The sequence below is a fragment of the Eretmochelys imbricata genome, chromosome 3 (assembly GCF_965152235.1).
Source record: "Eretmochelys imbricata isolate rEreImb1 chromosome 3, rEreImb1.hap1, whole genome shotgun sequence".
Lineage (NCBI taxonomy): Eukaryota > Metazoa > Chordata > Testudines > Cheloniidae > Eretmochelys > Eretmochelys imbricata.
Genome location: NC_135574.1, coordinates 209113318 through 209127985, shown reverse-complemented (window position 1 = coordinate 209127985; position 14668 = coordinate 209113318). Strand labels below are relative to the sequence as shown.

The window sequence follows — 14668 nt, the reverse complement described above, 5'->3', positions numbered from 1 at the left end:
TCATCAGATTTCTGGTAGGACCAGAGTACTGCCAGTTCAGAGTACTTCGGTTTGGGCTACTACCAGCATCCAGAGTTCTCAGGAAGGTCCTCTCTGTGACGGTGGCCCAGATGAAATGAAACAGCTATACCATCTTCCCATCTCTGGTCGATTGGCTCCTAATAGGCAGATCCAACCAGGCGGTCCAGTTGGCTGCCCTATCCTTATTCCGTCTTCTGGCATCCTTGGGGATCTGTGTAAACAGAGAGAGGTCTACTTTGGCTCCCACAAAAACCTGTATAGGAGCAACCCTAGGCTCAACCTCAGCAAAGGCCTGTCTCCATATGGACAGAGCCCAGGCCATGAATAGCCTGGTAACACAAGTCACCCTCAGACCTTGTCTCTCTTTCCCTCCTCGGTCACATGGCCTCATGTACCTATGTAACACCATTCACCAGGCTTCCCCTCCATTGCCTACAGGGCTGGGTCCAGTCTGTTTATTCACCAGAGACAACATGAATACCAAGGTAACAATCCCTGCCAATCCCTGGCTTCTCTTGTATGATGGACAAACCTTCAACAGCTGCCTGCCTTTCCTTCCAACCACGTCTGACACAGCCATTATCACAGAGGCATTTATCATAGGATGGGGAGCCCATCTGAGCAGTTACACTGTGCAAGGCACATGGATTCCTCAAAAGGCTGGGATGCATATTTGTCTCCTACAGTCAGCCTAGCTTGCAATGCATTCCTTTCACTTATACTGTCCCATCATATCCAGATAATACCAGACAACTTGGTGACCATCTTCTATCTAAACAATCAGTGTGGAGCGAAATCTCTTTCTGTATAGAGGCAGTCAGTTTATGGAACTGGTGCATCAGGAACCACATATCACACTCTGCATATATCTACCAGATGTTCAGAACTCTATGGCGGACAATCTGGCACTTCACCACAGACCATGAGTGGGAGATACATAATTCATCCCTGAACAAAATCTTCATTGAGTGGGGAAAACATCATGGGACCTGTCTGCTTCCCAAGATGAACAAGAAGTTTAGTCTGTACTACTCCAGAGCAGCATTGGCCGGGATACTGGGCGCGATGCCTTTCTGTTACCCTGGACAAACCACCTGAGATGCACCTTTTCTCCCATCCCACCACTACCACATGTTCTGTAAAAGATTTGGCATAACAGAGCTCAAATCGTTTTCTTTGCATCCAGTTGGGCCCAGACAGTTCTGGTTTCCGACCTTTTACAATGTCAGCCAGTCCTCCCATCAGCATCTGACCCTTCCTGGATCTGTTAACTCAGGAGAACTGCAAGATCAGACATCCCAACCCAGACCCTCTTCACCTTATGGTCTGTTATTTGGATGGGCGTCAAACCAAGAGCATTTATGTTCAGAGACCGTTCAAACTATTCTCAATCACAGTAGAAAAACTCCACCAGAAAATGCTGTGTAGCTAAATGATGGCATTTCTCTGCCTGGACTCAAGAGACGTGTCTATCTCCGGAAGATGAAGATACTCCTGCCTTTTTTAATTACCTCCTGACCCTGAATTCATCAGGACTTGTCATTCGTTTGCTGCAAGTCCACCTACCACAGCACTCTGTGCCTTCTGTCCTCCCATAGAAGGCTCACCCAACAGTCAGATACCTAAAAGGTCTCATTAGGACCTTCCCACTGTTAGGACCTCGGTCTCGTACTCTCAATACCTACCAGACCACCCTTTGAACCTTCTCCTTAAAACATGTGACGCACGAGTCAGCCATAAACGCTGCCCCGTTCACTTACCCGTCTGGCTAATGTGATGGCGACAAATAAAGTATCCTTCATGGATAGGGACATCCTTGCACCATCCTCCTGTTTGAATACTACTTACCTATCATCCACATGTAGAATACACACAGGAACCAGTACTCAAAGAAGAAAGGGAGGTTACTTATATGTAACAGGAGATTCTTGGAGATGTGTGGTCCCTATCTGTATTCCACTATCTGCTCTCCTTCTCCTCTGCTTTGGATCATGACTGGATTTGCAGTAAAAAGAGGCATTAGAGGTGTCAGAGATTGCTGCCGCTTACACTCCTGGTACAGAGCACTGGGTTGGGGGGTGCGTGCAACTGCACAGGCATGAACTTGCTGGAAATCTCTAGTCTCAGGCACGTGGAGCACATGAGTACTTATGTGTAAGTTCAAGAACTGGCTCTGGTATGGACTTTCTGTCTAACCTTGGGCAGGTCACTTTATCTCTCTGCGCAGCAGTTCCCCACTTGTAAAATGTAGGTGGTAATATTTCCCTTTTTCTGTTTTGTCTATTCAGATGTAAACTTTCTGGGGCAACAACATTCTTCCTCTGTTTGTACCGCACTTAACGCAGTGGGGCCCCAGTTTCAGTTGGAGCCCCCAGATGCTACTGTAATGTACTTTTTTTGTCCATTTGAACTCTGGAAGTGTGAGAGAGGTTGGGGGGTGACGTAAGGGGGTGTGCATTTATGTGGGTCTTGGGCTGTTGGTGCAGAAGCTAGGTGGAAAGCTCAGAGCTGATGCAGCAAGTTGTTGGCACTTCAAGTTTTCCCCCACCACCAGGAACAGCCCTTGATGAGGTGGGCTTAGCTGTCACCCCTTCTAGGCTCTGCCTAGTTCTCCTCACGCAGCCCTGTTTGTGCCCTTCCCTCCCACATGTGTTGGGGGATCCCTTTTTCTGTGGACATCCCTGGACCTCTTCCTGCTCATCAGTTGGGTGGAGGCAAACAGTTCTATAGTGGACCTGGTTGATTATTCTCAATCTGAGTTGGGAAGTAAAGTCCCAGCCAGAGGAGCATCCTCTCCTGAGAGGAGGGTGCTGAGACTGGGAAAGTTGCTGAAGAGGGTGGTGAAGACGCCATCAGGAGCATTCTGTTGTCTTCTTTCTGATTTTCTTCCTTAAAAGTTTACTTTAAAATATATAATGGAAGGAGACGTCATATCAGGGTTAAGAGTTGACTCATGTTGCTTGGCTATTAACTGTTAGTATTCTGGCATTCCTGAGGGAACTCCTAGTTGTTGTATTTGGGCCCTCAGCTGGTGACTAATCTAACTGTAACGTTATTGTCTTGAGATCATTGAATATATGAAGTATTAGTTACTGTGTCCCATATAACAGAGGTACATTTCATTTTTTTCCTGTATACATTTGCAAAACTCAGATGTACAAATCTTTATAAAAAGAAAAGGAGTACTTGTGGCACCTTAGAGACTAACAAATTTATTTGAGCATAAGCTTTCGTGAGCTAGAGCTCACTTCATCGGATGCATCCGATGAAATAAATTAATATGCTCAAATAAATTTGTTAGTCTCTAAGGTGCCACAAGTATTCCTTTTCTTTTTGTGGATACAGACTAACACGGCTGCTACTCTGAAACAAATCTTTATGGTAGCTGAAAGAAGATTCTAAATTTGTTGCATTTATAACAGAAAGCTTGCTATTTTCACAGAAGAATTTTACTTTACTTAGTCTTACAGAACAATATTAGAACATCCAAGAAAATGTATAATGCATATTTGGTTTTACTTTATATTTTGAGATAGAATAGCCTTTCTGTGAACTGTGTACAGAGAACACTCAAACACTCTGGTCATGATTTACTGTCATTTTATTTTGAAATTTTATTCCACTTTCAGATAACTACTGCTTTGAATGCTGTAATTGTTGTTTTCAAATATATTTAAAATAGTAACTACACATACATAATAGTAAACACATACATTTAAAATATTTTTTTCCTTTTATATAGGAAGGCAAACCAGTGAAGAAATGGGTGAATATGAGTCAGGAATTCATAAATCAACACACAGTGGAACATAAAGGAAAACAAATTTGTAAATATTTTCTCGAGGGAAGATGTATTAAGGTAAATATATACTTTATATGCATGTATGTATCTCTAGCAGGAGTCGGGGAAAGAGTGGGCATTCTATTTCAATTTAGCTAATATAAGGAAAACTTGTTTTATGTAACTTTGTTTTTTGCCTTAGTATTTTTTGGCAAGAAGTATAAATTAAAATAAATGCAAGAGAAAATTTTGGGGGAAAACTATCAAACTACATATCCTTTCACTGTGCAATGTAAATTATATAAAAAGATATACTGTTGATCACTTATTTTATTAGCAGGTACAGTATGATAAATACACTTGTGTCCAGCAATATTAGAATCTGAAATTAATGTAATATGTCATCTGTATTTTTTTTATATTTAATTTTGGACATATGTAGGGTGATTTAGTAGGTAGATTTAGTGATTCATTTCTGTTTTAAAAATAATCTTTTATTGGATATTATAGATTTTGAGACACAGTGAAAAACACTGCTTTAATTATTCACGAAGAGTACTTCTGTCTCCACACTAAGAAAGGAAGAAAATATGCTTTCCCAAACATCCAAGAAAGGCAGACATGAAAAACCTCAGCAGCTTGGAGGGGTTGGGAAGCAGGAAGAAGAGAAACTGAATTAGAATATTAGAGCCAGACATAATCCATGGCATGCATGCTAGCCTGCCATTATGTAGATTCTGGTATTGCATCATGCTGAAACAAATAATACAATGCAGCTTAATTCTCTGGTACCAAAATTAATCTTTTAATCAATTATAAAATATATTATAGAAATTTGAAATAAATTATGAAAAATTTACATATTTGCTTTTAATCTGATGGTGTATGTCAAAAATGTTTATTATGTCACTTATTCCTAGTTCCACTGTGACTTTGGAGGTACACAATTTTCTGTCTTTTCATGATTAACAACTTTTTTTCTTCATTATTTACTTGCAAAGTAAAAATAAAATGTAATTAGGCTCTTCCGAAATTCCTGGTGGAAATATAAGGTAATAGCCATAAAATAGTCTTGAATATTTTCATGGCTTTGTCTGTTATGGTATTTAAATCCCATGGTTCCCAATATGATGAGTATTTAGTGCCACCTACCGTTATAAAACAGCCGTAAGATAACTATTTTTTTAAAGTACTTTCAAAAATTATTGTTTTGTAAAACTTTTGATGGAACTAGTCATAATGTAAAGTAATACAGTTTATATGATTTTGTTGTATTGTCTAAATGGGCAGCTCCTATATAATAGTTTCTAATACTTTTTCATAGCATAAACAACCTCCCCTTGCATTTGTGATCACATAATTTTCTTGCAACAACTACAGCATTTGCTTAAATTGAAAGATAATATTAGGAAGGTATTTAATGTTTCTTTGAGTAGTGTCCCTATGGGTGCTCCACTTCAAGTGCACATGCACCTCAAAGTGGAACACCCGTAAGGGGATACATCTCGAAGTTACTCCAATTACTGCATAAGGTGAGTAACCTCTCCATTTTTAGCTTCTTTTAATGCCATTTACCAGATGGAATCAAGGGGGAAAAACAGTGCCATGTGACCAGCCTACTCTCCATGGACCACCAGCATATACTCTGTGGATCCTAGTCTGAGAATGTGCTAAAATGTTCTTTGTCTCCACTTCTTTTTGGAATCTCAAGAAAATTGACTCACTTGTTAAATACTTGTATTGTCAATAGAGAGAAAAGTTCAAAACTGGATAAACAGGATGAAAGCATCATTGTTAAAATATGAAGTTGAATAAATTCAGCATTTAGAATTGATAATCTCTTTGTCTCTCCTTTTCTGTCATATTTACAGGGAGACCAGTGTAAATTTGATCATGATGCAGAGATAGAGAAAAAAAAGGAAATCTGCAAGTTTTACATACAGGGTTATTGTACCAAAGGAGACAACTGCATTTATTTGCATAATATCCTTTGGAAAAAACTGTATTTGAATTAAAATCCGAGTTAAGGTTTTTATATTTTAGTATAATTTGATTTTTCTTTAGACACTTCATAAACACACTGACTGATTGTGTTTTATTGTGAAATATCATTTGCAAAGTTTGGTATATGGTGATATGTGCATGAAACTGAGAAGCTTTTCAAATTATAGTTAGGTACTTTCCATGGATTCTTTATAATTTTTCTTTTGAGGTTTATAACCTGATTATATATATTAAAAAAATCTAAACATTACAGTTGGTTCACAAGCTTTTATCCCATGGATTTGTTTTTATGAAGGCAACATTGGCAAGATAAAATTATAGAGTATACAATTTTTTTCATCTTTTTTCTATTGGGGTATTATTGGAAGATTAAAACTGAGAACTCTTAGAAATTAGTTTTCTTTTTACCATGTATTTTGTGTGTCTGACATCCCATAAAGACATAGATTAGGGAGTCTATAACATCATAGCCCCCTCTTGATTCCTTCAGTGGAAATAGTAAACACAGCAGCCAGCTCTCTCTGTGGTAAGAATGAGATATGACAACTTCAAGATCTCCATGTCCTTCCAGTCTGGAGCAGAAGGTGCAGTTAATTACAATTCTATACCTCCTTAGCACAGGGAGCTGGTGTACATCATTATTTGGTCATATTTCTAAATGACAGGGTGGGACAGTGGTTTGTGTGGGAGGAGAAGAGCTGGATGGGGACAGGGTGGCTTTCCCCAACACACACAAAAAACACTTTTTGGAGTTGGAGAGGGGGAATGGATTACTTGCACCTGTGTAAAATGAGTATAAAGTACTTCTTATTGAATAGCATTGTACACCTACTTTGCTCACATATTGCACTGATGTAAATGACTGCACAACTCAGTCTTCAGTCTTGAATTGTTAAAATAGCACTTGTTGTGGATTGTGCATGGTTGTACAAAGCCACAGAGTTGGTACAACTATTTCATGAACAACTATTAGGCATTAGTTTTTATGTGCGGTTGTGTGATGGATGGTTAACATTGATTTGTATTTTGTATTCGCTGGAGTTGTTTTAACTGTGCAAGCAGAGTTAATTTTTCCCTGACCTGCAATCAAACTTTTCTACTGAATTTGGATGGTGAGGGTTTTGTGTATGAGAGAGAGAACTGGATGGTATGGTTGTTGTCAATTATGTAATCTTATCTGGATTGCTTTAGTATGTGTGATGTTTTTAGGGATGCAAATAATGGCATGTCTTGTTTTGAAATGCCCTTACCAATCTAAAATAAAGTTCAAGATTTTGGGGTGGGAATTCAGAGTCAGATTAGCTTGCTTTAAAGAATAAATTAATTTTACTGCTCTTTATTCCATTTAGCAACACAACTAAGAGAGAGAAAGCAGCAGTCTCTTCTTTCATTGCTTCCTCAACAGAATTGTTTACTGAGTTTTAATCAGCTCTGCTTGTGCAAATCCTACTGAAGGCAGCTGGGTTGCACGAGTGTCACTAAGGGTATAGAGTAACAGCCGTGTATTCACAAAAAGAAAAGGAATACCTGTGGCATCTTAGAGACTAACCAATTTATTTGAGCATAAGCTTTCGTGAGCTACAGCTCACTTCATCGGATGCATACTGTGGAAACTGCAGAAGACATTATATACACAGAGACCATGAAACAATATCTCCTCCCATCCCACTCTCCTGCTGGTAATAGCTTATCTCTCCAGTGATCACTGGATATTGCTTACTTGTCTTCTGCCTCTTTTGAATAAAAGTAGAGGACAGAATGTGAAATTGCATAATCTCCTGGGCAGTATACTAGTCCCAGTTACTAGATTGAAGATTTGTATTGGGAGATATCAGAAAAGCCAGTTAATAGAGCTTTCCGGCTGATAAAGTGCCAGATAACATAGCTTTTACGGTATATAAAAAAAACCCAAGAGCTGCTGTTTCAACCATTCCCCCCACCCCCCACTTCAGTGAAGATTCCCTTTTCTTACACATAATCTGTCCCTAAATTTCATGGACCCGTATATGGTTTTTAATACAAATAACAGGTTTTGATTGATTTGATACTAAAATTGTACAAATTTTAATTTAAACAGATAAATACCTGGAAATTTAAAGTCCAGGATAAAACTTCATATTTAATCTCTGTTGTAAGTAATACATCATTTAAAGGATTAAATTTCCCTTGCTTCAAGAAGAGACTATACCTAATAATATATAACTTCACTATATTGAGATGCTTACAGTAGGAAAAGTTAGATAATCTAAGGATAAAAATTAGATAATCTAAGGAGGGAACTTCATCTTTTTCTGAAATTATTGGCTTTAGTTTGACAGATTATTAGGTTATTTCATATATTAAAAGATTAATAAAGACTTGAAGTTAGACTTTAGTAGGGGGCTAGGGGGGGTGGTTTTTTGTTTGTTTTGGGGGGAGCAGGTTAAATGCATATAGTCAGTCTAGCACTGTGTCAAATAGGATTAAACAGTGAATTACTTATTAGTCTTGTTATTAACCTTATTAATGCTTAAAATATGATTCTAGAAATGGTAAGTGTTTAGGAGCAGTGGAAGTCTAACTGAAAATTACTTTGTGAAACTGTTCCAAACTATGCAAATTAAATGTTGCTACCTGTTAGAGTCCTTAATATTTTTGCTGCTACATGAATTTCCTTGCAAGTTCTATCATACAGGAGCAAAATGTTACCAAGGGGATAAGTGCAAGTTTTCTCATGCTCCACTAACTAAAGAAACAAAAGAACTGCTAGATAAGGTGAGTAATGCTTATAGTGGTACAGTCAGTGAACATTATTTGTGAGTGGCAAGCTAGTCAAGTGGAATAAATATAGGTTGAGATCTTTCAAGGAGCCTAAGGGAGATAGTCACCTATCTCCCAGTGATGTTTAACATCCTAGCTCCCTGAGAAAATCTCAGCCCTGGAGTTTGGCTCTATGACCACATGCTACACAATGAATTCTCTTTTCCTTCTCTCTTATTCCAACTTCCTTATTCTTTCATTTTTACATGTATACCCATATGGCATAAAATGTATTATATGTATTTTAGAATATGTTACTGCTTTCTGTCTTCTGAAGTTACTGATCAGAGGACATGGACCTTCTAAAATCCTATGTTCCATATTGCAGAAATAGTTAAATTCCTGGCTGACCTAGAAGAAATTTTAATGGGGGATTTAGAATTCTTCTGAGTTTGATGTTAATGGCAGGAAATATATAATAGACATACTATTACAGAGCAGTTTAATTCTTTTAACATATAAAATGAAGACCTACAATGAAATGTTAAGTTCAGTGCAAATTTAGTACAAGAACTTTCACTGCATTGCTTTGTTTTAGGTTTTGAATACTGAAGAGGAGCCACAAAATGAAGATGAAAAAGAACTGGAGGAACTCAGAAAGCGTGGCATAGTTCCTCTTCCTAAGCCACCTCCAGGAGTTGGACTTCTGCCAACTCCACCTGAGCAATTTTCATTTTCTGAGTCTGATACAGAAAATTTTCAAGATCCTTCTGGTGAATTCAAGAAAATTCCATCTCTGTTTGAGATAGTTGTGAAACCGACTGTGGATTTAGCACACAAGATTGGAAAAAAGTAGGTTTTAGAATGAAATATGGCTTTATAAACACTTGAGAAATGGACCACACTACATTTTTAGAAGAAATTGATAGCCTTGAGGATTTCCAGTGTTTGCTATCTAACAGGGGGCGGGAGGAGAATTTCCACTATTTGCCATCATAATTATAGTATCTTTTGCATATCTAATACCCTGTACATAGGATTACTATTCTTGGGTCTTGACCTTCCCAGAAGAAACAGGCAAGGAATTCACTCCCTTCGGTGTGTTTTTCCAGTCCTCTGAGTGACTATGAACCCACCTTCCTTTGCATGGTGAACAAACCTCCCTCTCCCTCTAATCTCCCTGATAGTCAGCTCTTTCTTGACTTCAGTCAATGAAGGAACTCCCGATGAAATGGTGTGTGGGGTCTTGGTTGCTACTATTCCAGCTCTGCTGGACGTCACTACCTTTACCTGAGCTGTTCCTCTTACCCAGCTACTTCCCGTAAAACTTAAACCTAATTGTTAGATACGAAGTTTTATCTGGTCCTGTTGAGTTGGATTTTTTCAAAGCTCTTTGAGTTCAGGTCTTTGTTGGTCATGGGATGTTTTAAACTGTAATTTGGGCAGGTGTTGTGCAAACCTGCACATGCAGTTCTGCCAATACACCTTGCTGTTGACTGCAAAAACTATTCTGCTGCTCCACTCTTGGGCTCCTCATGATTGCCATTTGTGATGGATTTGTGGCACACAATGTGATGTGTTTGTAATGTGGACAGACATTTACTATAAGAATTAGTTTGCCACTGCCAACCTCAGATCTACTTGGCACCAAAAAGATTTGAACAGATATCCCCAAAGAAATTTGGAATCTAAACAGCTTTTTTCTAACTCCCCCACTGCTTTTAGGCAAAAAAAGTGTTGTTTGCAGTGTTTTTCTATCCATGTTCATCCCAGGATATTAGAGAAACATGGTGGGTAAGGTAATATCTTATATTGAACCAACTTTTGTTGGTGAAAGAGACAAGCTTCCAAGCTACACAGAGCTCTTCTTCAGGGAAAAAGTGGTAAGGGAAACCATTACAGTATGGAAAAACTCTAATCATTCCCTGATGGTCTAAAGAACAACTCGACTAAGAAAATACAGTTCCTAGTGCTGTTCACATCCATACATCAGTGATACTTGTGCAGGTTAAAGTCAACAGAAGATATCTTGCAGTATTAAGTGCAGTGTTTACCTTAGACCTTAGTTTCTCCTGTACAGCTGACACATCAGGTAGTCCAGTTCCTTCACTGATTACGGTTGCTTGCGAGTTGTGATACTTTGTCTCAGATGGTGCTAGTGCAGTCAATATCCTTTGTTTACTGTCTTCTTCCTGTTCTTGGCCTTCCTAGCTTTCTCTTTCCTTCTTCAGGTACCCAATTCAGTGTTTGTCTAGCATGTCTCCCACCCTCCATACGGTTTACATGTCCCAATCACATGAGCCTGCTTTCTTTGATATTTTCTAACATGTTCTGCTCTGTCAGCTCCCACAATCTTGCATTTGTTACTTTATCTATCCATGAATTATGTAATGTTTTCCTCTGCCATCTCTGATCAGCCTCCTCCAATCTCTTTTTGTTACCCACTGTCATCAGCCAAGTCTCCGCTCCGTACACTAGTATGCTCAATACAATTGCATGATATAATCTGACCTTTAGTTTGGTGTAGAGATCTCTGTTGACCAGTTGTTGTTCGTCCTTCTGAAAGTAATGTTTGCTTTTCCTCATCTCATGTGGGTATCTTTATCACAGCTACGTTCAAGTGTTGTCATGTTCCCCAGAGAGCACAACTCTTCTACCTGTTCAGTTTATTTTCCATGCACGTACACATTTGCATGTATTGTCCAGTTTCCTACATTTATAATCTTTGTTTTCTCTGATTTACTTTCAATCCAATTTTTGCTGCTTCCTGTTCTTCCTCTGATGTAAAGCCAATTATTCTGTTCCACATCATGCTTAGTAAAGCAGTGACTTGTTTGCCATAGGGACAGGGTAAAATGTTGTGGAAAACAGATGTCATTCCAAACTTCTAGAAAGGTATGGCAAGGAGAGGAAAGTTGTATTTTTTAAAATGTTGCCTTTTTAAAACGTGTAAATTATATGTACTGCAATCTGGTTTTGTGTAGCATGTATGTGTGCTTGTTTTTTACTTGTCAATTTTCTACCTACAGGCCACCAACTTTCTATAACAGCACATCACCACCAAGACCACAGTTTCAGGGAAATGACCCACATCCTCAGCATATGTATAATCCAGGGTCAAGTCCAGGGCCTGGTCCCAGCATACCACAAGGACATAATGGACCAGTAATGCACCCAGGTTCTCCTGGGCATCACCAATGTACAGGACCCCAAGGTCCAGCAATGCCACACAGCCCTCCTTTGCAGCCTGTTCCACCAGGCTTTTTAGGACCACAGGGTCAAACTGGCATACCGATTCAAGCACAAGCTGGTCCACCTTTAACACCACCAGGCCTTGGTGCACCATACAACACTCCAGGAGTTCAAGGACATATGATGAATATGCCCAGAGAGAATCATTGCCCACCAGGCCCACTGTATCAGCAGATTCCTGGTGAACGACAGCAGAACATCAATTATGAATCTATTCAGAACCCAGCTGATTTCTATGACAATTACTATTCACATCAAGCTGTACATAGCTTTCAGCCAACTAATAACACAGGAGGTAAGTCTGTGTTCAGAATTGTTTTTGTTCCTTGGTGAGACATGTTTCTGTTTTCTGAAGTATTACTGCACCTCTAGAAGAATTGAGAGAAATATTAGAATAATTAGCCTGTTTTGAGATAATCTTTAAAGAATATTATGAAACAACCTTCTTTTAAAAAAGAAAAAAGCTATTCTAGAACTTTCAAAAAAAGAGAAGAAATCTAGCAGAGAGCCATTCTGTAGAGCTGACTGAAGTAAAGACACTAGGACTAGTACTTGTAAATTTAGCATTTACAAGAATTCTAATGCATCAGGCTAAACAAGCCAGTCAGTTTTCTTCCCTCTGACTCCTTTAGCTCTTTGTTCTAGACTCACCATATGTAGTGTAGTTGTAGCTATGATGGTCCCAATGATATAAGAGGGACAAGGAGGGCGAGGTGATACCTTTTATTGGACCAACTTCTGTTGGTCAGAGAGACACGGTTTCGAGCTACATAGAGCTTTTCCTCTGGTCAGCTGGAAAGCTTGTCTCACCAACAGAAGTTGGTCTAATAAAAGATATTACCTCGCATCTTGTCTCTCCCCATATAACTTTATTCATACAGGAAAAATTTATAACAGATTTTGGAAGTATTGCATGCAGATTGTAAATCAGATGTCTAGTTCAATGATACTCAGGTGGTGGCTCTTCAGTGTGTCTCCTGCGGCTCTTTGCAGCACATGATATTAAAACACTGGTTTAATTATTAACCAATCAGGAGGCTTTTACTATGTTATTAACCAATGGTAGTTGATAAAATAATATTTGATCAATCACTAACCAATCGCCCACGTGTAGAATACAGATAGGGACCAGCACTTGAAGAAGAAATAGAGGTTACTTACCTGTAACAGATTCTCCAGGATGTATTGTCCCTATCTGTATTCCACTACTTGCCCTCCATCCCCTCTGCTCCAAATCATGACTAGATGCACAGTAAAAAGGAGGAACTAGACAGGTGTCAGTCCACACTGCCCCTTACTCTCTTGGTTCAGAACATGAGGAGAACAACTGTGCACATGCAGGCCAGTGGATGCTACTTGCTAGACATCTCTGATCTCGGGTGCATGGTGTGTATGTAGAATACAAGTAGAATACAGATAAGGATCACACGTCTCGAGGAACCTCCTGTTACAGATAAGTAACCTCACTTTCTTTGCTAGGATCAAGGTACAGTCTAACTTTTAGCCTGAAACTAGATGAATCTTTGAGAGCTTGTTTATCCTGAACAGCTGGTGGTTGTCCTTGTTCTCCTTCAGACCAACAAGTCATCTTGCATAAAAACCCTCCTATTTGGAAGATATTCAGGGTCTGGCTGTCTGAATGTAAAACTTCAAAAAGATTCAGGAGCCTCATTTTCAGTTGACTCGACACAAGGAGCCTAAATACCACTCTTTCAGTTTTATTCATAGTCTCAATGCGAACACAGCCTCCGTTAAGATCTGCTTTTTCTGTTTACTGTATCTGAGTGACTGCCTTGGCACCTTGTGGGTCCAATATGGCTGTTTTGTGAACCTTTCAGGTATCGTCTAGTAAAATCTGGCTTCTCACCCTCAATCTTCCTGATTTATCAAGGCAGTAGAGAAGCTCTGTCCACCTCTCAAAATTTGCAGAATTTAGTGTTACAATTTTTTTTCTATCATGCAGTTATACTCACAAAGAGACATAATTAAAGTTGCAGTGCTAACCTTAATTCTGATGTTTCCTAACTTTTTGAGTGCTAATCTTTGCAATTTTAAAAATATTTTTAATGTAACTTTTCTCCCTGTGTGTAGATATAGATAGTCCCTTAAAAAAACAGTTCTATTCACAATAGATTTGATAAAATCCTTTCTTACTGGTGTTCTAGCCAAGGGGAGAGTATCATTTTATCGTTTATTTTAGCACACTATGTGTGCAAATTGGTGAAAAATCATCTGAAAGCTTGAGAAATGTCAGATTTTTGTTACAATTTAGGATTATTATTTTTTTGCAAATTAAACAGTTTTTTTCAATTGGGGAAAAAATCAGAGTTGACTTTGCAGTTTGTATGTCATGTTTCAGCCTGTTTCAATATGAATTAGTTGAAAGATTAACCTTTATACAGTGGGATTTATAAATATTTTCAAATTTATTTCAATTAATATTGCCTTGTAAAGTCTTCTCTGGCTATTTGTTAGCAGTAAATTAGCTGATTCTTTTTTAATATTATATATGCAGATGGAACATGGCATGGAGAATTTACTGATCACCAGGCTCACCTCATTGTTCAAGATTCACATAAGAGTGGAAATGAGTCAGATCGCGTCAGTAAAACAGGTCATAAACCTGCTATTAATGTACCGGATTTTCTTCCAGCAATGCAGAAAGCCCTTTTTGTAAGACTTAGTCAAAAACAGCAAGAAGATGGAGAACCAATCAGCAGTCAGTCTCAGAGGGCAATGAGCAAGGAAGAAGGTAATGTTGACTCTTACATTCTAAGAAAAAATTATTTTATATTGTGTCAGGATAATAATCCCATTTTTATTTTGTGACTATTTCCATTCATTACACTATGCCTATATAAGTTCCTCCTT

General features: G+C 38.6%; 1 protein-coding gene across 5 annotated transcripts in view; it reads left to right on the top strand.

Moving 5' to 3' along the window:
* The window catches only part of ZC3H6 (zinc finger CCCH-type containing 6), a 71177-nt gene that overhangs the window by 52599 nt on the left and 3910 nt on the right, over positions 1 to 14668 (top strand). For 3 of the 5 annotated variants that reach the window (XM_077814237.1, XM_077814241.1, XM_077814238.1), the window contains 6 exons: positions 3764 to 3880; positions 5674 to 5787; positions 8453 to 8560; positions 9144 to 9397; positions 11575 to 12092; positions 14313 to 14549. In XM_077814237.1, coding sequence (XP_077670363.1) covers positions 3764 to 3880; positions 5674 to 5787; positions 8453 to 8560; positions 9144 to 9397; positions 11575 to 12092; positions 14313 to 14549 — 1348 coding nt within the window. Of the gene's footprint in view, positions 1 to 3763; positions 3881 to 4312; positions 4662 to 5357; positions 5636 to 5673; positions 5788 to 8452; positions 8561 to 9143; positions 9398 to 11574; positions 12093 to 14312; positions 14550 to 14668 lie in introns of those variants that run through there. The other 2 variants (XM_077814239.1, XM_077814240.1) reach the window with 2 other exon arrangements.